Genomic DNA, 25,111 nt, shown 5'->3' with positions numbered 1-25,111 from the left:
AAGATTTCTTATTTCTTTTTAGTAATACTTGACTAAACTGTAACTTTTTTTCTTCTGTGTATTTCAATAAATATTAATGATATTCTGAATTCATATTTTTTATTCCTATATATCCACTGAAAGATGGAGTTTCTTAAAGAACACTCATTTTACATTCAGGTTTTTGGGTGGATAAAAATTATTTGATAGAGAAGAAAGTTGTTTCACTGATTCACAGACCAATATTAAAATTTATGCCATAAAGTTCAGTTCAGTTCAGTCGCTCAGTTGTGTCTGACTCTTTGCGACCCCATGAATCACAGCACGCCAGGCCTCCCGGTCCATCACCAGCTCCCAGAATTCACTCAGACTCACGTCCATCGAGTCAGTGATGCCATCCAGCCATCTCATCCTCTGTCGTCCCCTTCTCCTCCTGCCCCCAATCCCTCCCAGCATCACAGTCTTTTCCAATGAGTCAACTCTTCACATGAGGTGGCCAAAGTACTGGAGTTTCAGCTTTAGCATCATTCCTTCCAAAGAAATCCCAGGGCTGATCTCCTTCAGAATGGACTGGTTGGATCTCCTTGCAGTCCAAGGGACTCTCAAGAGTCTTCTCCAACACCACAGTTCAAAAGCATCAATTCTTTGGTGCTCAGCCTTCTTCACAGTCCAACTCTCACATCCATACAAGACCACAGGAAAAACCATAGCCTTGACTAGACGGACCTTAGTCGGCAAAGTAATGTCTCTGCTTTTGAATATACTATCTAGGTTGCTCATAACTTTTCTTCGAAGGAGTAAGAGTCTTTTAATTTCATGGCTGCAGTCACCATCTGCAGTGATTTTGGAGCCTCCAAAAATAAAGTCTGACACTGTTTCCACTGTTTCCCCATCTATTTCCCATGAAGTGATGGGACCGGATGCCATGATCTTCGTTTTCTGAATGTTGAGCTTTAAGCCAACTTTTTCAATTTGCAATAGCTAATTTTTAGACTAAAATTTGGACTTCCCTGGTGGTGCAGTGGTAAAAGAATCTGCCTGTCAATGCAGGAGACACAGGTTTGATTCCTGGGTTGGGAAGATCCCCTGGAGCAGGAAATGGCAACCCACTCTAGTATTCTTGCCTGGAAAATTTCATGAAGAGAGGAGCCTACTGGTCTACAGCCCATCGGGTAGCAAAGAGTCAGACACAACTAAGTACACACATATGGCAATGGCAAACTAAAAATTTTATATTATGATATAAACCTGTCTTATGATAAATAGTGAAGGTGAATACATTTTCATAATAGTTAGAATTTGTTGGTGGGGGAGCATACCAGTCTGATTCATAAGAAAATCACCAGGTGATATTTACTGACTACCCCTATAGCTCTGTAGTCCAAGTATGGTTTCTAATAGCTGGCACTGTGGAGTTTTATGACCAATATTTAGAAAAGACAGCCAAAGAAACCTGAAGCAAAAGAATCTTCCCTCTTAAACATTTATCTGGCCATTATCCCTTGCTATATATTAAATATACACATTTGATTTTTATTTTAGGCTTTCTGTTTTTGTTATTTTTGTTCATGATTTGTTAATTAACTATGTCCTTCAGACATATTTGAACATCAAATGATTATACAAATAAACCTTGGAGAAAGACTTGTCACTTTGAGTAAGCAGTATGTTATTAAATTAATAGCCCCAGATTATAGCAACTACTTATCATTTAAATAGATGAGACACAGTCTAGGTATTTCATGATTTGGGGGCTTAGGCTTCCCTGGTGACTCAGTGGTAAAAGGAGACGCAGGAGGCACGCGTCTGATTCCTGGGTGGGGAAGATGCCCTTGAGGAGGGCGTGGCAACCCACTCCAGTATTCTTGCCAGAAAATCCCATGGACAGAGGAGCCTGGCGGGCTGTGAAGAGGACATAACTGAAGTGACTGAGCACGCACGCACACATCATTGTTGATGGTCTACTGAAGACTGTTGTTGACTTAACTTTGAAATAAATATGTTAACATGCTGCTGCTGCTGCTAAGTCACTTCAGTCGTGTCCGACTCTGTGTGACCCCAGAGAGGGCAGCCCACTAGGCTCCTCCAATCCCTGGGATTCTCCAGGCGAGAACACTGGAGTGGGTTGCCGTCTCCTTCTCCAATGCATGAAAGTGAAAAGTGAAAGTGAAGTCCCTCAGTCATGTCCGACTCTTCGCGACCCCATGGACTGCACCCCACCAGCCTCCGCTGTCCATGAGATTTTCCAGGCAAGAGTGCTGGAGTGGGTTGCCATTGCCTTCTCCATATACTAACATAAATGTTCTCAAATTATTTATTTAATTTGTATTTCTTTAATCATTTGAAAATGATGGTCTACCTTTATCTTCAATTATTTGTTTAATAATACCACATGAATCACACTTGAGTATACTTTTGAGAAAAGATTGTAGGTGTTAAACCTCACAGAAACTGATATTGTTCTTAAGGATCTTAAATTGTTAGAATATAGGTGTATATATTTGGATATATGCAGGGACTTTGAGTAAATCAAAAGATATATTACAAATCAAGCAAAGCTAAATTGATTTTACTTCTAATTAGAAATGCACTATGACAGCTAATGTTATAGTGATTTCCCCTTTCTTAGACTTTTCTACATGCACATAAAAGAAAATTCAGTTGTTATATGCTTACTGTGATCAATATATTGGGTTGGCCAACAAGTTTGTTTGTGTTTTTCTGTACCATCGTATGGAAAAACCTGAATGAACTTTTGGGCCAACTTATTTTAATATTTTTATTTTTTTCAGTTATTTCTAAAAATCCCATTTTTAGCATTAAAAAGTTAAGCACCTATTTCGTGGAGCTGCTGCTGTCTAACAAGGTAGGAACAGCTCTCTTTTCTTTTTTCGTAAAACCATTTTACTAAGTACTTATCCTGCAGAGAGCTCACATTCCTGATGTAGTCAATAAAAATTCCTTAGGAAAGGTGGTGTCTTATGCTAGTTCAGCAGTTTAAAGAATCAAGTTTATGTTCACAAGTTGACACCTTTCAGAGCAGTTACTCCCTAATTCTTTTCATCCAACTTTTCTAGTGGAAGCGACTTTGTCTTTTCTTGATACAAATGAGGGGTAGACTCTGAATCTGTGTGGAGCAGGTGCTGATCTAGGGTTTCTGGGTATAATCAATCATTTCCTATCTTACAACCTTTACATTTCAGTCTCAAAACACTAATTTGCGTTGATAGCAGACAAGTTGCTTCGAGTTCTCTAATTGGAGAAGTAGACCATGATTGAGAGGTGCAGTGGAGATTGGAGTAGAATCTGATCATATCTGGATCACTCTTAAGATAAAATATACCGGTTTTCTTCTGCAGTGAATCAGGCTACGTATCAGGGTATGCATGTGTTTGTGTTAAGTTGCTTCAGTCATGTCTGACTCTTTGTGACCCTGTAAACTGTAGCCTATCAGGCTTCTCTGTCCATAGGATTCTCTAGTCAAGAATACTGCAGGGTTGCTATTTCCTACTCCATGGGATCTACTCAACCCAAGATGGAGCCTGCATCTCTCATGTCCCCCTGCACCAGCCAGTGGGTTCTTTACCACTAGCGCCACATAAAAAGCCCTTCCATATCAGAGCATGCCTAAATGGTATTCTCCATCATTCACCAATCTGAAAGGTGGACTGCTGTTCATTTCTCAGCACCACTATCTTCAATCCCATTCTGTCTTGTTTTTTTTTTTTTTTTTCCTGAGGGAGTTTCTGGAGAGAAAGATTCTGTGAAGTTTTCTACAAAGAAAAAGACAACTGCATTAGAGAGAATGCACTATTATAGGAAATAGTCATTTGTATATTTAGCAAATACTAACCAAGCATGGTGGTTAAGAACATAGACTCTATAACTAGACTTTTTGGGTTAAAGAGCCAGATTCACTGTGTGAGCTTAAGCAAGTTATTCAATCTAAATACATCAATTTCATCATCTGTAAAATGGATACAATATAAACACCCTGAAGTTTTGTGAGATTAAAAACATGAATTCATGTAAAGCTTGACATATAGTGAGAACTCAAATTTAAATATCATTATTAGATGCTGTCATATTTTAGGAAACTGCTAACTTTCTAGGAGGAAAACATTCTTTCCTAGCAAAATAAAAGGATAATCTTTATGGAAATGATGGCTAGCACACATTTCTGGGAGAAATACACTTGTATGTACAAGTATGTGTGCTGATTTTAGTTACCTGACAAAATATTTCTGGTAGATAATTATTTCATATCATTGTGCCCTCGTATTTTAAGAGGAAGTGACTAATCACAATATTTAACCAACCTCCCTGATCTCTGTCTACTGGCACTGGTCATGACTGAACTGATGGTGTGAAGATCAAAGTCCAGAATTATGAATCCAGAAAGTAAAGATATTTCTTCTAGACGTGGCTATTTTGGGTTTAACCTTCAAGCCAATAATATAGACAACCCAGTGTGGGCTGGTACTCCACCACGATTTAATTGTATCTATTCATTACCCCTCCTTTCCCTAATTATACAAAAAAAAAAAGGAAAGATAGGATTGGGGAAGAAATAAGTCTATGATACTAGAATCCTACCGTTTCTAGCATGCATCATCTAATGTCTCAAGCCAGCTACACAATTTATCTTAAAGATCTGGTTCTGCCTAACAGAGATTTAACTTTGTATAGCTTTCACTTGAGAAATTATAATTAGTAATTCATAGTCTATTCTGTTGGCTTTGTTGTGATTAAATTCATCTAACTTTATATTCTGTTTTTAATATATTTTTGGTAATATTAATGCAGAAAGTATGGTAATATATCCTCCTATATAAGGATTATAGTTGATTTCTTAAAATTATACACTATATTTAAAGTATATACTTTATGATTCTTAATTGTTAGATGGAAAATATGTTATATGTGAAGGTTTAAAAAAATTCTCTGCTTGCATTTTTCCTTCATTTGAGTCATACACTTCAGCTATAAAGTATGTAATAGTGTCTGCGTTAGCCAAAAGAAAAAGTCCCACCTTTTGGAGCTATAAAATATACAGAATTGAAAGCTGGCACCTAATATATTTTTCATTAGGTACAGATGTTCAATGTAAAATTCCACAAATATTCATGAAAAACAGGATAACAAAAAGTTTTTCAGGTATAATTCAGAAAAAATAAAAGTCATACCAAAAGGTAAATTGCTAATGACTTTTTAATGAACACCATTTTTCTTTTTATGACTTAGAAGTTCTTTTAAATTTACTGTACCCTTGTCACTTAACATTATAATAGAATCTTTAAGTTTAGGTAAAGTTTACCTTCTTTACCTTGACATATTAAAAAAATATTTCTAATATTTATTTTTTATGCTTGTTTATAAAATAACTTTCTTATTATTTTTAGAAATGCAATATAATATGGTGAAAATATAATAAAAATTCTGTTATGCTGGCTTTTTGTATCTTGAGACTACTACTTTAATTCCTTAATTGAGTTGAACTGCATACAATTTTGAAATAGTAATAGTTCTGTATAGACTATCTCTGTGGTGAGTACTTAGAGCTACTGATGTTTTGCCACCTGCAGAAATCATTATCCTAACTGAGGGCTAAAATGTGAACTATCCAGTAGGGAAAAAAGAACATAAAAAAAGTAATTCTTTTTCCTCTTTCACCTGCCCTTCCCCCCCAAACTATTAAAAAAAATCATTTAAAACAGATGTTTCTTAAAGACCAAATGAATTAGATATTGTGAGTTTAACTTTAAGCCAGTAGTTTATCTCTTGTTCCAGTTGGTTTATATTTATCTTAAGTGTTTGCAGGATTGAACTGCACACATTTTTCTCAAGATAAAATGTAATCCTATGACTCTCTGTGTAAAACTTTAAAATACCTCCTTTTTATGTTTTTGCCTTAACTACTTTTCACAAAAATAATACCCAACATTTTCTCAGAGTTTCACAAGAATTTGTTTCTTCATTTGTTAATTCACATGCCCACTGAACAAATTTACTAGGTGCATTCTATGTAAGTAACATTCTGCTTACCTCTCTAGGAACACACATGCAAAATGATATATACCTCAAAAGGTTTTTAATGTACTGATGATGACAGGAACTTTATGCAAAACATATCAGCCATAAAGGAAGTTTGATGAGTGTCAGACTGAGTGATACTCATGAGTATGAACATATAGAAAGGCAATCAACTGTGCTCGGAGAATCTCTCTGGATTTCTGATTAAAAGTAGAATTTGGCTAGGCAGATAAAAGATAAGGGGGTGTTGCAGGCAGAGGCCATGCCTAGAACAAAGGCATCAGAGTGGAAATGGCAAGGTCTGCTAATGGACCTGGGAAGGCAGGGTGCAGACCAGGAGCAGGGTATAAGGAAGTTCAAATAGAAAGGTTGACTAGCAACGTATGAGAAGACTTAGTATACTGGATTAAAGTGTATATGTTTTATCTTTTAGGTAGAAGAGAAGATTAGGGACTATGCCACAAAGATGAAGAGTGACTCAGTGAGGACTGTGTTTAGCAATGTTAACTTTGATGGTGATTATGATATGTTCTGAAGACAGAAGTTGAGGATTTGAAGACTAGTCATTGCTCTTGTTGATAGAGTTTAGGTATCAGATTATGAATTTTTTATTAAGATTATGGAGAAGGAAATGGCAATCCACTCCAATACTACTGCCTGGAAAATCCCATGGACAGAGGAGCCTGGTAGGCTACAGTCCATGGGGTCACAAAGAGTCGGACACGACTGAGCGACTTCACTTTCACTTTCATGGTTCTAGAAACAGAAGGAAACATGTATTCTGACAATTAGAAAACCAGGAAAAGGAAAGCGCTTTGGGAAGGGAGTTTTGAGGAACATTTAAGAAAGAGATTAATGGTTTTATAGAGCTGAGGGGATGAAGAGATCAAGAGAGATAAAAGAATACCGTTTCTTTGGGGGGAGACAAAAATGTACTAACATTGACTGTGATGATAATTGTACAATTCTGTGGATATATTAAAAATTCATTGAATTATGTACTTTAAATGTGTGAATTGTAAGATATGTGAATCATATCCCAATAAAACTGTTACAAAGTGAGAGAAAAACAGAAGAAAGAAAATTTACTTTGGGAGCATGTAAGAAAGAAGGGAAATAACTTTTACCCATTGAAATATCAGAGATGGATAATTGTGAATCTTGTTCCTAAGAGTGGTAGTTGAAGCTATGGATGTTTGTGAGGAGAGGCAAAAAAGCAGAAATATGAACCTAATAATTCCATACTTTAAGCACTGGGTCAGAAAGGGGAGGAATGGTTAGAGGGATAGTGTTTTCTTATAGACAGTTTATTACTTGCATTAACTTTACCTGTATTACAGTGTCAACTTAAAACAATGGACAAAGTGAGAGTTGTGAGTTAAGTTTTATTTGGGGCAAAATGAGGACTGTGGCCAAGAAGACAGCACCTCAGATAGCTCTGAGAGACTGATCCAAAGAGGCAGGGAGGAAAGGTCAGGACATATGTGATTTTGGTGAAAGGAAATACATGCAATCAAGTACATATTTTCCCAGATTTCTGCTAGTCTCATGAAACTTTTTGCTAGTCATGAGAAACAGTGGTCACTGTGAAGGATTTTAGTGTTTTTCTAGATATGAGGGGTTTTCCCTGGTGGCTCAGAGGGTAAACAATCTGCCTGCAATGTGGGAGACATGGGTTCGTTCCCTGGGTTGGGAAGATCCCCTGGAGAAGGAAATGGCAACCCACTCCAGTATTCTTGCCTGGAGAATCCCATGGATGGAGGAGCCTGATAGGCTACAAAGAGTTGGACACAACTGAGCGACTTCACTTTCCTTTCCTAATATGAGGAGATAAAGGAATTGGGCTCATTAAGAGATCAAATTGAGACCAAAGGAAAATATAAAATTCCAAAGAAGCCATTTTTTTTTTCAGTGATCTCCTATCCCAGATATGTAACTCAGTGGGAAATGGAATTTTGGTGATTAAAACTGCATCAAATATGTTGGCATGAGTGTCACATTTGGGTTGGGGAATGATTGTGCTTTTATAAGACTTCTTTTTGTTATTGCAGGGAAGGAAATTACGGCAGAGACTTTTATGGAGAAGTTGGATAATGGTGCCTTGCTCTGTCAACTTGCAGAAACTGTGCAGGAGAAATTCAAAGAGAGCATGGACATTGCCAAGCCCACCAAGGTAAAAGATCCCAAGGCAAAATCACTCACTATCAGATGGCGGACTGCATTTTCGATAGCTTACAAATTGAGTTTAATTGGAGAATTTTGTTGTGAATGGATGCATTAATTCCTCTATTAACAACAAAACATGGAGGGTGCTTTCTAATTAGGTAACATGTTATTTGCACTCAAATTACACATGATCCTTTTGGTCAAGTTTAATTAAATAGACGGTTATGGAAATTGATGGCATTAATAGGAGACAAATACTGTATATAAACTGGTTGAATCTGATATATTGATTTAAAATGTAGCAAAGAAATAATGTGTCATCAGGCAGTGAACAAAATCTAGCTAAGAAAGACATACTGAATAGGTCTTTCTTTCCAAATAGAATTATTATGGCTATATATTACAACAAAATATCTGGAATATGTAATTTTTTGCTCTTTTTAAGTAAGCAGTAGATTGAACTAAGTAACTGGACAAATTATTTTCTTTCTGATTGTTCAGATTTCTTTTCTGCACATTGTTCTAATACTTTCCCTAGCTATTATAAATACATAATAAAAGTGTGGTGTTAGTTATTTTTGAAGGGAACATGTAGATAAAACTTTTCTTAATTTTACACAGAGAAGAAAAAGAGGTAAGAAAAAATGAGGTTAAAATAATATTAAGACAGCTTAAAAGAAAAAGAAAAAAAATATTTCTGCAACTCTGGCAAAAGAAAAAGAAAAGCTAATTATGTAAAGTTTCTTTATGATTACTGAACTAAAAATCTAAACAAAAGATCAAGCTCCCTGAATTAATATATTTCTTTTTATAACACTAGTTAGTTTGGGGATAAATTTTTCTTTAGCTTTTTATATCACTCTGTAAAGTATTACATAATATACAAAGCCCCTCCATTTTTTTCATCATCTTAAAAAGTGTTAGTCCAGTGGCCCAAACTTTGCTGGGCCAAGAAATCACCTGAAGATCTTTAAAAACTATGGGGCCTGGCTCCTTTACCTGAACATTCCAATTTAATCCATATGGAGAAGGATCTGGGGGTTGGGGTATCTAAACAACTCTGCAGGTGAATCTGATGTGCAGCAAAGTTTGGGAACCATTGAGTTCATTTTTCTGCATTTAGATACAGATTAGATGACTTGTGAAAGATCACCCTGCTAGTAAATGATGGAGCAAGAACTTGGCATAGAGGTCCTCTTTCCAAATCAAGTGTTCTTTCATTTTGGTTCTCTGTGCATAGCTTAGACATGAAGAAAGTGCTTATGAAAATACAAATTTAATATTAGAACTGTTAGGACACCTATTTTTCTCTGTGGCTTCCATTATAATGTAATTGGCCTCTACTTCTGTTCACTAATGAGAAAACATGATGCCTAGTAGGACAATGTGTATAGAAAATTTACTCTAAAATAATTAACAGAGGAAAAAAAGTTTTGTGCCTAGACTTGTTTGAAAGCATAACCTTGTTTGTGCAACCTCTATTTGTATTATTTATTGTTGAGAAAAGAAAGCTCATTGTCTCCTTATTAAGATCTTGAACTCTTCCAATTAACAAAGTGTAAACAAGGTACAGTTTTCTGGTTTTATTTTGTAAACTTCTGCTTTTTAAAACAGAAACTAAGATCCCTGAACAGAATTATAAGACTGTCAAGTGTAAGATAGCCCCCAAAGCATTAGTCTATTGCACAAAGGCTTTGATATTGAACAGATTTTGCTTGGGTTCTAGTTTTATTATTTATTGAGTGGGTGTGTCTGAGCCTTGGCTTCATTATCTTTAAAATAGGATTAAAAAGCATGTTTTTGTGCCTCCCAGAGAGTATGACACAAAAAAACTCATGATAAACGTTACCTCTCTTCCCCATTTGAGAGACTTAAAAGATACTGAGGAGAATTTTAGATTAACTAGAGGAAATCAGAAGAAAAAGTATTCTGTGAAAGTTTAGAGTTAGCATGTAGCTGTTATATCCAAATATAAGTATATTTGCCCCAAATCTCCATAAAAATATGTAATATTGAGGATAGCCAGAGGTCAAGAGTTTGCTAGCTATTTCCTTTGAAACATTTATTTCAAATTATATTATTTTTATAATAAAACTATAAAACATAAAAAGAAACAAAGGAAATTTTTCTTTCAAAGTGAGTAAAACTGCAACAAGATTTTATTAAACAACTTAAAGTACTTTCTTGACCCTCAGTCATTTGTTTAAGTGAATAAAAAACTCGTGTATTTTGATTATGATAAACATAGTTTAGTATAAAAGCTCAATCATCATAATTAAACAAGTGTAGATTTTTAAAAACCCATTATGACCTAACTTTCAATGCTTAGAAAGTCAAATTTATTCTGAGTTAGAAGTTAACACAATTGCTTTTGACTGAATTGCCTTCTGTGCCCTTGGCAAAATTCATATATTTCACAACTTACTTCCAAAGCAGCTTAAATCAAAATAGCATGTGCTTTATTTTATGAAAAATGCAAAGACAGCTAGTTTTTCTTTTTTTGAGTTTTACGAGAAATTTTCCAAAAGATGAAAAGCCAAATGGCTAATATCTTCATAGCTATTATTGTTCAAAATATAATTTTGTCACAATTCATGGTTTTTCAATCCATCTTTGTCTATAAACAGAAATAGTTGTTATATGAGATTCTACAACATTTGTTATTATTAAATCTAAATTTAAACCAGAATAGACTTACTAAAACCCAGGTAGTTGAGTTTAAATGGACTATTTCCCTTAGGGAAAAAAGGAGACTTTCAAATTAAAGGTTACAATATTAAGTTTGCTTACGTGTGTAAGTAATTATTTTCCACCTTGGCATTTTGAAATTTAAGAACAACTGTGGAAAAGATAGATGAGCTGACCAATTACTTTGCTGAATTAGTGAAACTATTATATTTAGGAAGATGTTAGAATTACTTTAAAAAATCAACAACAAATTTGATCCCATCTGAAGTCACGTAGTAGGAAGTCCTTTGTAATTTTTTTACAGCAGCTTAAATCTCATGTTCTTATTCTCATAGTAATATTTTTACTTTTCCTGATTGATAGTTAATTTGGGAATTTTACAGCTGTGTAAACACATTAGAGTGAGTAAGTTATGTCTGGTATGTGTGAAGCATGTCTGTGTTAAGAGTGATTTAAGCACTATTAATATTTGCAAGTAAATTGAATAAATAGGTTAGACAGTTTACATATTTAATATTTTAGTTATAAATGCATGACTCATAGCCTATTCTGACTTAATAAAATACCCTGAATGAAAATAAATTATATCCTATGATTCTTTCCAAGCATCAGTGGATCAATTTAAAAAATAGCCACTCTATGTTTTTAGCTGTGAGTAGTTAATCTTAGCCTTTGGGTTTTCTCATTTTGCATGGGAGTAATGCAGAGATTTCACAAAATTAGGCCATAGTTGGGTAGAAGCATTTGAGTCCAGTGGGCTGCAAGTGAATGTATAATTTGGTTTTGATTAGTTTAAATATACCATAATCTGATCAATTCATTATAAAAAATAAATTTTAATAATCCAGGAGCTGAGGAAATTTAACAGCAAAAATCTGAACAGAATTAACTTTCCAATATCCTACTGAGATATGAAAACCAAAACAAGTGATAAGTCCAAGGTTAGGTTTTATGCCTTTTGACCCTTAGTTGCCTGACTCAACTTGGCATCTCCAATCAAACAAAATAATTATTACATCAATATATGAACTTTCATGTCCTGGTCTAAAGAGTTCAATTGTAGGAACCCTTTCTTACTGTATATTTACTGTTTTTCTTCCCAGTCATAACTTGCTGATTTGTGTACACGATTCTCTGAACCCCTGGGGCATTGACATGGTGCAAAAATACTCAAAAGATTCAACCTCTCTTTTTCTCCTAACATTCCTTTCTGTTTGTCTCATTTATCTTAAGAGACTCTACCTCAGACATCAGAGTTCCCCTAGGTTCAGAGCTTCCTTTGACTTCAAAGAGCCCTGGGTGGTTAGATCAGGTTTGAAGTACATGAAGGGAAAAAGAAAAAAAAAAAAAGAGAGAAGTTCTGTTACTTGGTAAATGCTGCATTATGCTCCAATGAAGGAACTGAGCTTTCAGCGTCTAAATGTGGAATCCAGCCCTTGTTTACGGCAAAGGGGAAAGAACATCCTAGTCAGATAGAATACCCAGAGAACATCTGCCCATCGAGAATACCTGGTTCTCTGAGCTGTGAGATCGCAGTATCTGAGGATGTTGTATCATCCAGGAATTAAATACGACATAAACATTAGATTTTTTCCCCTCAAAAATCAATAGCACATTTTGTTGAGAGAATATCTTATCAAGATTGAATTCAGAGAAATTGAGAAATATGTGTGTATGGCTGATATCTCTGACAGAACAGGAAAGTTTGGTAGAAGTGATAAAAGGTTATTGAAAAGAAAATCTCAGCTGTGATTATTCTACAGGAATCTGTATCTAGCTATGCAACTAAAATAACTGAATATTTCTTAAGAAATCCATGATTTTGAAATGCCAATATATTGCCAGTATTAAACCAACAGAGTAAATCATGACAAGAAGGAGGAAATATAGGTAGAATGATATAGAAATAAATGATTTTTGATGGGCTACCTTGCTGCCTGGGTTTGAGAAGAAAAAAATAGGAAAGTCAGTAATAAAGTCAAATTCCTTAGAACTAAAGAAAATAAATATAAATATTTTTAAATTTTGAATAAAGTCAATTATTTCCTATATAAAAGTTAAATTCTTTTGTCCTTATTTCTCTGAGTCCCCGAACACTGGACAAAATTTTCATCTCTAGCTTAGGGATAATGAAATGTCTTGCTTAAAGTTTTTATCTTTGTGAGTTTTTTTCTGTTCTGTACCTTCTTACAGTGCATGCATGCTTAGTTGCTCAGTTGTGTCCAACTCTCTGTGACGCTATAGACTGTAGCCTGCCAGGCTTTTCTCTTTATAGGGTTTTCCAGGCAAAAAGTGATACACCTGAATGGGGCTTGTATGCTATAGCATAAATGTTGGTGTATAACATGGAATGATATGAAAACACTCCTGACTATTTTTTCACCCATTGTCAACTAGGCATAGTTGACTTGATGTGGATTTACACGTGCAGACTGAGGAAAAAACGTAGTGTGAAAAGGTGGGTAGGATAGGAAGTGAATAATGTGCTAATGGAATTTACCTGGATCTTCAGGCCTGATTGAACTAATCCCATAGGTGACACTTTCATTCCATGGTAGAGTATTGCTGAGTACAACTGAAAATATGGCCAAGTTGATTATCTGGCACTAAGTTCATTATAAACCATTCAAGTTTCATTGGTGTTAGTATCCTAAAACTGAGATTCAACCTCCATCAGACAACCATAGCTAGCAAGGAACTCTTGAATGATGTCCTTTACAAATAAGGCAATTTTCCTACATTGTCTACACTACTGGACTCAGAAACTGTTTTTTGGTGGCGAAACTCCCTTCCTGGATACTCATGGAATTTATTTTACACCCGATAGAATGAATATATTTCATGAAGTCATCTAGTTTTCCTCAATATCATCTAGTTCTTCAATATCAAATCAGTAAAATATCATGATAGTGGAAGAGTTTGATATCTTGTGGGATGTTGAAATCCTCATGGTCCCTATAGGTTATGTCACAGAGCTGAAGCTGATGTGCAAGACAGTAAGTGCTCTGTTATTTTTGTCACGTATATGTAAACTGCTTCTGGAGTTTTCTATTTGTCAGGATTAAGAAAATTACATTTTCCATACTAATAGATGCATGCCAAGTACCAGAATATTTATTCTTACATTTCAGTGAAAAGACCACATCTGGAACAACTACATCTGGATAGTAGTATGAATTCCTGAATTTTTTTCAAAATTGTGATATCTTAATTGGTCCTTCTATCAAATATGAATTTATTTCCTGTCTCAGGGAATAAAAATTCTGAAAACTGCTAAGAATACCCATACCAAATACACATTCAGGAAAAAATAAAATAAAATTAACCACTGATGTGTTCAAAGGCACAATAGTCATAGTGTAACATGGACTTAGGTCAGGTACCTGTCTATCTCTTGATCCCCACAAGGCATATCTGTCTCTCTAAAGCATAGTAAACAGTTGAGGTCACTTTGATTATTAGAAGGAAGCTTTACAGTAAAGGCTTGAGATCTGCATTCTTTTCATTCACTGGGCTCTGGGTCTACAAATTGGCTCTTGTCTGTTAGAGCACCTGCACCATATTATGATATTTAGCTATTGTCTTGTTCTTTATTTATTCCTTTATTCTACTCTAAGATCCTTGAAAACATGGTTTGTGTTTCATTCATATATGGGTCCATCATAATGACTGGCATATAGATGCTCAGTTGACATGTTTTGGGTAAATGAATAAGTGAATGAGTGAATCAATGGGCTAATGCAGACAGTTACTTATAGATCCAGATGTTATTATGAGATGATTTTTTAATCCTTAAGACTTCAATTCTTATCAAGTTGGAAATTCCTTCCTCTGCTGGTTTTGCTTGGCTCAAAAGTCTTTGACCTATTAATACAAAATCATATGGAACAAAATTGACTTTCTAAGGAATGGACTAAGCAGGAGATTGGAGAATTTTAGGGTGGTGCAGTGGAAGAACAAGGGTCTAAGGACATTAAAAAGTACTGACAAGAGATGGCCTGAAGCAATAGACCATGGAGGTCTAAACTAGTTAGTAAGGGAATGTTGGAGGAGGTTGGTTATTTAGTTAATTGTAGGTGTTATTTTATATTCACATGTCACATTTATTATTTGAGTTCAGAGCATTAGCTACAACTAAAAATGATGATACAAAGAACATATTAATATCCAAATGTTTTATTCACTTTAAGGATTTTATTTCATTGCCTGTTTATAATGTTTGCCATAGTTCCTGAAAAATCAAATAAAGATGAGATGAGTGATAACCAATAGTTTTATGAGTTTGTTCACCATTGAGTATTAAGAGGAAGAATAATTGTAGGGCCTTTCATGTAATAGGTTCTCAAGAGATATTTTTGACCTGAAATGAAGTATTGTTATAGCAATTAAGGACTGTGTTTTTCAATCACAGAAAAAGCCATAAAAATGAAATTGCCATGTTTGTTTCTTATTTTTCTTTACATCTTTTTCTCAATAACTGCTCAAGTCCAATAAAACAGTTGGTGAGTGAAATGGCACTATAAGAACTGTTGTTTTGTCTCAGCCCTTAATTAGCTATCTACCAAAACACTATTTAACAACCAAGGTAAAAGTAAAGTTTCTGTAAAACTGTAAGAGGGAATCAGAGAATTTCAGTGCTCAGGAAAAATAAGCAATAAATATTGCTATTGGTTTTCCAAAATTGTGTTATTTTATTCATTGATAGATAACTCAAAAAGAAAGATAAAAATGGTCATAAAGGGTAGCAAGTTCACATATTATCAGCCTTTAATAATATAGAATATTATAAACTATAAATATTTCATAATAATTGAGTCCTACTTCCATATGTCATTTTAAAATTTGATAGATAATTGGTGAGTTTATGTTAGGAACAGGAGATGATATTATTCATTTGGATATTTATATATATATATATATGTGTTGTTGGTGAGAAAGAGTATGGCATAAAGATAGACCCAAGGAATTTACTCTCAAGGAATATAGTCTACTCAAGGAATTTACTCTCTGTTAGGGAGAATATAAAGGGCTTCCCAGGGGGCACTAGTGATAAACAACCCGCCTGCCAATGCAGGGAAACATAAAGAGACAGGTTTGATCCCTGGGTCTGGAAGATCCCCTGGAGGAGGGTATGGCAAACCACTCCTATATCCTTGCCTGGGAACCCCCATGGACAGAGGAACCCGGCAGGCTGCAGTCCATGGGGCTGCAAAGAGTCAGACACTACGGAAGCGACCTAGCATGCGTGCAGGGAGCATATATGTATGTGGTAGTAGATAGATTTTCAGATCAAGTAAAATATAATTTATCATTGTTATGTTTACCTTCTTTCTTACTTACCTAGACCAGTAGGTGCTGACCTTTTTGTATGAGCAAAAACAAGTCATTTTTCCCCAAGTTCTAATGTTCCTTTTACATTGGAATTTATGTCTGATGAGCTTTTTGTGCTAAGAGATGTTAGAGAGGATGTTTGTAGCCCCATTGTAAAACTCGACAGAATTCCCCCACAATCCAAAATGAGGGGGAGAAGAAGAAAGGCCAGGTAAATTTGCCAGGTTTCAGAGGTTACAAGTTTATGTGGATCTGCTGATAAAGGCCTCTCCTTCAAATCTTTTTGGAAAACTGTTTCAAAAGTTCCAAGTGTAAGACAGTATTTAGTAGTGTGAATGAGGGTTGCATTAAAGATATGTGAAGCATAAGACAAAAAATAAAGCATGTTGAATTGAAATCCCGGAAAACATGAAAAAAAATTAAAACAAATCCTAGATTAGAAGAAGGAAGCTCACACACACACACACACACACACACATACACACAAGCATAGACATACACATTTTTTCATCTGCATCAGAGCACCAACAGAATGTTGCCCCCTGAGCATAAAAGCAAACCTGATCAAATTTTTCCACGATGATATCATCTCTTCCACTTACATGCTCACATCCTGCATTTTAACCGCATTCAGGCACATGGGCAAGACAAAATTGTAAAAAATAGTGTAATTGGGGAACTATTTTCATGATATTTGATAGCACTCATTGTGGTCACTGCTGTTTCAAAGCACTGTGGATATAGAATATTGTGTCAAGAAAAGTCACTTTCACCATATGGAAAGTAGAAAATCAATTAATTTAAAATGAGCTGTTACTAAATGCTTTGGAGAAATTCAGGTCATTTAACAAATCAATAATGATTATGCATGCCATTTATTAATGGAGAACATACCCAGATTTTATAATAAGAACATTTTTAAGTGGCTGAAAATCAGGGGAAAAGGGTTTCTTTTTAATTTAAACACGTCTGGAGATTGCTAGATGAGTTAAAATATAAGTACTCACCATATTGACGTGTGTGTGGTCCAAGAGAGGTGGTACTGGTACATTACAGGCTAATGGCATAATGTTTTTTAGATGAGGTAACTGAGTTTACAGTATATAAAGCTTTTCAAATGTATCTTAAGCTTTTAGCAGCTGACTACATGAATGCCTTCTATTGTTTCACTTAGTAGTTTGAAAATGCATTACATATCATGCATGAAGCTGTCTAGTATGTGTTCAGTGTTTATATTACTTTGCTAGTCATGTCTAATTTCACACCAGCATAAGCTGCTTGTCCAATGAATAAGCTTGCTAGCACCACTGCTCCATATAAGAAATAAGTAGCAATTTGTGTATACATTTATATCTGTATAATTATATACATATAAACTATATTATAAATTATAAAAGATGAACAATACTGCATTTTGTCCCATGTTGTCATTTTGCTTTATTGTTTAAAGACTGAGAAGTAAATGTCTGACCTTTTTCCCTCAGATTACATGAATTCCCTGTGATAGGATAATGAAGCAAGCATTTGTTGAATTCTTACTCTGGGCCAAATAAGCTTTTTACATGGATTAAATCATCAGATAGTTTAAAACTTAAGTTACATCATTTCAACTCATAGCTCAAAATTCTCCAATGACACATTGACATACGTGGAGTAAAAGCTGAAATATTGCTAACAGTCCGTAAGGCACTATGTGCTCTGATTCCCAGCTACCTATCTAATATGATTCCCTATGACTTTCCCCTCATCCAACTTTGCTGCAGCCGTGCGAGCTTCCTTGCTGTTCTCTGAACCCAACAAGCAGGTTCCACCCACCACAGGGCCTTTGCACTTGCTTTTCTGTCTTGTTAGGGCTGTCTTTCTTCACATGCGTGTATGACTTACCCCTCACTCCCTTCACATCTCTGTTCAGATGTCATCTGTTGGCTGACACCTAACCACTCTATATAAAGTACCTTTTAAGGTTGCGCTTCTAGATTTTTCAACAAATAGTTATTGAATGGTAACTGTGTTCAAGATGTTCATAACTAAAAAGGAAAATAGTAAAGCATTACTCTCACCTCTCAAAGGGTTATAGTCTAGTTATGAAAATAAAATATGAATGTATAAAAATGCAGATATCAACAGTAAGTACTCAATAAATGGCATGTCTCAATGGTTCTCAAACTTTGTATCACCATAACATATATTGCATTGATGAAACTTTATCAATTGCTCAATAAGCATTTATTGAACAACTAAAATATGCAGGACAAGGTAAATTGTGGAGTGGCAGGGAAGGGAGAATAACTTTAAGCTAATAATTACACCAGCAGTAAATTATAGCTTTGTTACATCTAAGTATGGGAAAGTCCAAGTTATTTGAGCAAGTAAGAAGACCTAACTTAGTCTTGTAGAAATATTTATCTATTATTCTGTAATAGGAATGGGCATTAGTCAGGCAGAGGGGAACAGTGAATGTTTCAGGTAAAGAAAAGAGCACCTATGAAAGCCCTTGACTATCAAAGAATGACTTTGAGGAACTAAAGGTAAATGAATGTATGGATACTAGAATTTAATAGTAGAGCATCAGGAGATGAGACCAGTGCTAAGTTTTGTTGGATGTTGTCCTCTTTTTTTAAGAACAAAACTATACCATTTCACACTGTTTTAAGCAGGAACACGATCATGTATTTAAAAAGATAACATTAGCAGTGTGAAGAATGGATTCGAAGAGGTGAAAATGGGACTGAGGACCCACTTAGAAAACTATTGACCATTTAGCCTAGGATGGTAGCATAAATACTGGAGAGAAGTAGATGGTTTTGAGCTATACTTTTGGTGGGCTTGGCAGGATTTGGTGATGAATTAGATAGACTAGAGAAGGGAGATTGGTTCAGGATTTCATAAATAAAGAAATGGATGACAGTGTTTTATTTTACAATTGAAAAGGCTGGGGAAGAGTTGAGGGAAGATCATGGGTTTCTACATACTGTGCAAAATGCCCCCATTGGTACCCAGGAAACACTGTGGGCTTTCTGCCATACCAATCCTTTAATTTCTGCTCAAGAAAAATATAAGCAAATGAGTAAGAGGGGGACTCTAGCATTAACTTGAATATGCCTTAATTGCCATAGTCCTTAAAAGATATTCAGTTATAAACCGTTAGATCAGTAGTTTTTTTTTTTTTTAAATCACAAACATCTGCAGACTTAACTCTTAAATTGAAACACATCATTGTACACCAACATCTACTGATACAGATAGGAGATTCTATAGGGGTTCAGGTAACAAGTCAATTTATCAGCGTGCTCAGGAAGTTTCTGTGGAAGCAGTGAAATTTGAATCTCCCAGACCTGGTATTAATAGATGGACAGAGAGAAAAGGCAAATACAAAGTAACTTTGTGGTTAATGAACCAAATATTGAAGTTGGAAAGATATAAGCATATTCTAGGAGTAGTGAACACTTGATTGATGTCAAGAGTTCATGAAGAGAATTTGGCACATGGACTGATTAAGCTGATGAACCTCAAAGCTACAAGGCTTAAGCATTTGAATCATTTGCAGACAGTGAGCCGGAGACTGAAAGCATTAAATTTAGAAACGTTGATATGATGATGATGTTCAGATTTTGTTAGGAGGATTGGAGTTAAAGATAGGAAGAATGTTTTGTGAAGTTTCTGCCTTTGTTCATACATAAAATACTAAAATATTTAGAGTAAGAGTGTCAATACTACATTGCATGGAGCAGGATATTTGAATACATATTTATTAGAAAATGGCAGTGAGCTGGACTGATTACCTATTGGCCACAATAAGAAGGGATTAGGGATGAATCAAAGCAAAACTATGCTTTTTGAGGTTTGAAAAACTATGATGATGTGGGGACAAAACTAACAGAATGAAGTTCTGTTTGGGAGAGAAATATAATAATTTGATAGTTATCCTGGATGGCAAGATATATAAGTGGAAATGAGGAATATTTTTGAGACCATGTCTATATGTTTTAGTGATCATTAAAAACCCCAATAGTTCACTGAAGCCACAGGCTGAATTTTATATCATTTTTTAAAAAGGTTCTCTTTGTTTCAGTTTTCTAACAAGCATATATTTATACCTTACTACATGTCAGGCATTTTAAGAACTTTTCATATAAACTCATAAACATCCCATCATAGCAACCCTATGATGTAGACACTATTATTAATGCCATTTCACATAAAGTGAAGTTGGTTTGCATACCTGAAATTACATAAGTAGTAAATCAAGATTCCAGATTCAAATCCAGGCAGCCTAGCTCCAAAGTTTGTGCTTATAACCATTCTATTCTGTTGCCTTTTGCTGGGCAAATGCTATGGCTACACTCGGACTCGTATTTATCCAATGAATTTTCCATAAGCATTATTTGATAGATGCTTGAACTGTGGTGTTGGAGAAGACTCTTGATTGTCCCTTGGACTGCAAGGAGATCCAACCAGTCCATTCTGGAGATCAGCCCTATGATTTCTTTGGAGGGAATGATGCTGAAGCTGAAACTCCAGTACTTTGGCCACCTCATGCGAAGAGTTGACTCATTGGAAAAGACTCTGATGCTGGGAGGGATTGGGGGCAGGAGGAGAAGGGGACGACAGAGGATGAGATGGCTGGATGGCATCACTGACTCGATGGATGCAAGTCTGAGTGAACTCTGGGAGTTGATGATGGACAGGGAGGCGTGGCGTGCTGCGATTCATGGGGTCACAAAGAGTCGGACACGACTGAGCGACTGAACTGAACTGAACTGAGGATAAGATGGTGAACAAAAGTGTACACTGTTCCCTTCCTCCTGGACTAAACCATCTAGTGGGAGACAGTTGCTTATCAGTTAATCTTACATAGGGACATGGCAGCAAGAGCCCTTGAACACTGTGGATTTTAAGAAATTATAAAGCGGAATTGAGGGGTGGTGTTCTGGAGTAAGTGGTCCATCATCTGGGATTGGGAGGTAATTGGACAGAGATGTAGAAAGGACAGAGAACAGTTCTATGTAAGGGCTGTGTGGCTGGAGGGAGAATGGTGAGGATGGGAAGGTGGGAACAGAAGCCAGTGTGGCTATGGAAGAGTGAAGGACCATGGAAGCCACTAGGTACCGTGGAAGCCACTATGGAAGTGGAAGCCTAAGGAAGGCTATAGAAGCCACTGTGGAGGCCACTTTTCCATAGTGTGCCTATGGAAGTGAAGGGCCGTGGTCCTCAGGTCAGTAGTGGAAGCCAGGCTAATACAAACCACAGAAGCCACATTATAAGCAGCTCTCTGTCTTTATAAGTGGGCTTCCTTGGTGGCTCAGACAGTAAAGAGTCTGCCTGCAATGCGGGAGACCTGGGTTCAGTCCCTGGATTGGGAAGATTCCCTGGAGAAGGAAATGGCAACCCATTCCAGTATTCTTGCCTGGAGAATCCCGTGGAGAGAGGAGCCTTGCAGCCACAGTCCATGGGATTGCAAAAAGTCCAAAATGACTAAGCAACTAACACTTCTCTTCATGAATGTAAAATCTCAAACTTTTCCTATGTATTTGTGGGCTTATTTTATTAATTACAGATGTGGTGATGTAACTGTTTTTCAACTCTCATCAGGGTATTTCGTGTAAATAGACTGAAAGTAGACATGTATTTGAAAAAAATAATGTTAATTGGAGATAAACTATGGTCTAGCATTGGTAGTAGGCATTTTCCAAAATATCTTGTTTAATTCTCATAAGAAGTTACAAATGATGAACCTGAGGTTCCAAAGGTTAAGTAGATTAAACAAGCATTCTTGATCACCATCTTATTGCTGGTGATTTGCAGCCTTAAAACTTTCCTCTTTGAATTACTAAAAGTTTAAATCCCAGTGTTCCAAATTTACTGAGCATCTATGGAGATACCATTATGGGCATTTACAATGCCCCAACTCTGCAGTCCCATAAATTATTTTTAAAAAGTTGCTCAAAAAGTGTTTCGAAATCAGCACTAAAATAAAGAATTTCCTGGAATCCATCCATAAGGCAATCTTTGGACTTTTGAAAATGCTTTTCTTTATTCGATATCATATGGATGGATACTAAAAAGGAGTTTTCACCAAAGTATTAGAACCCTGTGAACTTGAAATCTGCTGCCAATAGTCATACATTATCATACCTTAGAATGTACAAAATGTTGTTGGAAAGGAAAAATTTAAGATGCATTTTAAAATAATTTTCCTGTCTATTTCCTTAAGGTAATTTCTTGATTGTAGCAAGGACACAGAAAACTGACATACACTCTCAAAAACATTTTTTGAAGTATCATCAATTTGTTTGAGTTTCTATAAGTAATACTTAACAATTACTGTTCATTTTGTTGAGACTCTGAGGGACTGTCACATTTGACAGTCTAACACTTGTCAGTGTAACCGTCCTTTCTTTAAGAAATCTTTCATATTCAGAGAGTGTTTCTCTTCCTTCCATTCAGATCTCACTCTTTCAGTCTGAATACTATAGCTGTGACTTAGAGGTGTTCCAAGATGGAAGTGGCAAAAGAAAAGTCACTGTTTTTGACTTCCGTGGGAAAATAAAAAGTGAAAGTGTTAGTCGCTCAGTTGTGTCTGACTCTTTGTGACTCCATGGACTATAGCCCTCTAGGCTCCTCTGTCCATAGAATTCTCCAGATAAAAATACTGGAGTGGGTATCTATTCCCTTCCTCGGGGGATCTTCCTGACCCAGAGACAGAACCCAAGTCTCCTGCATTGCAGGCAGATCTGTTATGGTCTGAGCCATCAGGGAAGCCCAAACTTCTGTAGAATTGTCTAAAAAACCTTTTTTCATTCCTTCCTTCCACCTTTGACAACAAAAGACTTAGTTAATTTTCCAAAGTGTGCATATAATTGATTTAGTACTTCTTAGTTTAAAATGTTATTTATTTCTTTATTTTTAAATTATTCACCATTATGAACACAAGAGAGTTTAAACTGGAAACCACATATATTTGCCTATAGATCTGATTGTTTACATCGGAGTATTTTCATATTAAACTATCCAGATTTCCAAATTATTCTGAAAAAATTGGAAGATCTAACAAGAAATTGTGACTGCATTTCTTTGTGGAAGCAATAAGTTAGAACTAAATAAATATGGCTGCCCCTCCTGGACATAGCAGGAGCTCTTTAGTTTTCCACAGTCTCCACCACTTCTTCTAGTCCCTTAGAGCTAGCCACTTCAATCTGTTATTTAATCTGCCTGACTTCTTCTGGGCCTTTGAGTTTATAATTTGCGGTTGAGATTACAATATTAGCAATTTTTGTTAGACATAAAATACCCTTGTGATCCTGGGCTAATTAACTTTCTGGTCTCATTTTCTCCTCCACATGCATTCTATACTCATCATAACACCCGTATCTCTGTCAGATTTTCACTTTATGGAATGTATTGCTCTTCATTTTTTAGGTTTGGTAAGAACTTAAATCCTTCCATTTTGTAAAATGTTGTTCCTTTGTGAGGCTTTTTTATAATGATGTCTGATCAACCTCTCCCCAAAATTAAAGACACATCCTAACATTTTCTAAAGAGTCAAATTTAAGCTTCTGTTCAAATACTTAAGCTTCTGTTGTATTTCTTACCATATAATACCATGATTTTAAGTCTGTTCTCAAAGAAACAGAGTCTCTAAAAATGAACCTTGGCCTTGTCTGCCTCCAGTACCTAATGTTAGAACTGGAGTAGACTTGTGCTTTAATAATGATTGGTTGAATTGAATCAGATTAAATTTCTATTTAAAATTTTTAGAGAGCCTCACCAATTAACTGAATTTTCAAGTGTAGGACTAGACTTCAGGAATTTTTAAGCTAATCTCTGTCTAGTCATATGTAAACCATTAGTTGGGAGAACAGAAGCTTTTTATAGTAACATGGCATTTAGATAATGATTCCCATGTGGATGTATATGTAAAATTAGGCACAATGCAAATAAAAATGGAAAGAATCCATTTCTTGTTGAATTTCCTATATTTTCTCCACTGTAAAGCATCTGGTACTTCTTAAATAACTGTCAATTACATAATAAATTTTTCATAGAATTTAATTTTTGGAATAGTTTTAGGTCCATAGCAAAGTTGAGCAAAAAGTATAGAAGAATGGTACATTTGTTATAATCAATGAATCCACATTGATGGGTCATTGTCACCCAAAGTCCACTGTAACATTTAGGGTTCACTCTTGGTATTGTACATTCTATGGGGTCTGACAAATGTATAATGACATATATATATGCCATTATAGTATCATTCATAGTTTCACTGCCCTAAAAACCCAGTGTGATGAATCTCACGATGAATCACTTGATCCTACCTCCCTCCTCTTAAACTCCTAATTATTTTACATCTCTATAGTGAAAATCTCTCAATCTTGTGACTCTTTGCAACCTCGTGGACTATACAATCCATGGAATTCTCTAGGCCAGAATACTGGAGTGGGTGACCTATCCCTTCTCCAGTGGATCTTCCTAACCCAAGAATCGAACCGGGGTCTCCTGCATTGCAGGAGGATTCTTTACCAACTCAGCTATCAGGGAAACCCAGTGGTAACAAAGGAAAAACTGTCTCTATAGTTTTACCTTTTTCAGAATGTCATATAGTTGGAATTATACAATATGAAATCTTTTTAGATTGGCTTCTTTTACTTAGTAATATACATTTAATGTTCCACTGTGTCTTTTCGTAGACTTTTTTTTTTAAGCACTGAATATTATTCTATTTTCTGCATATGTAGCAGTTTATTTCTCCACCTACTGAGGATATCTTGATTGTTTCCAAGTTTTGGCAATTATGAATAAAGCTGCTGTAAATATATGTGTGCAGGTTATAATGTGGACATAAGTTTTCCATTAATTAGCATCTTAACATTTTATTGTCCATCTCATCTTTTAAACCTGAATTTTGAGCACT

At 35.6% G+C, this 25,111-nt stretch overlaps 1 protein-coding gene across 1 annotated transcript in view; it reads left to right on the top strand.

The window, feature by feature from the left end:
* The window catches only part of GAS2 (growth arrest specific 2), a 137,992-nt gene that overhangs the window by 12,385 nt on the left and 100,496 nt on the right, over nucleotides 1-25,111 (top strand). The window contains exon 3 of the mRNA XM_040255644.1: nucleotides 8,064-8,185. Coding sequence (XP_040111578.1) covers nucleotides 8,064-8,185 — 122 coding nt within the window. The remainder of the gene's footprint in view (nucleotides 1-8,063; nucleotides 8,186-25,111) is intronic.

This window comes from Oryx dammah, unplaced genomic scaffold, assembly GCF_014754425.2.
Source record: "Oryx dammah isolate SB20612 unplaced genomic scaffold, SCBI_Odam_1.1 HiC_scaffold_15, whole genome shotgun sequence".
Lineage (NCBI taxonomy): Eukaryota > Metazoa > Chordata > Mammalia > Artiodactyla > Bovidae > Oryx > Oryx dammah.
This window is presented reverse-complemented; position numbering and strand designations above follow the sequence as displayed.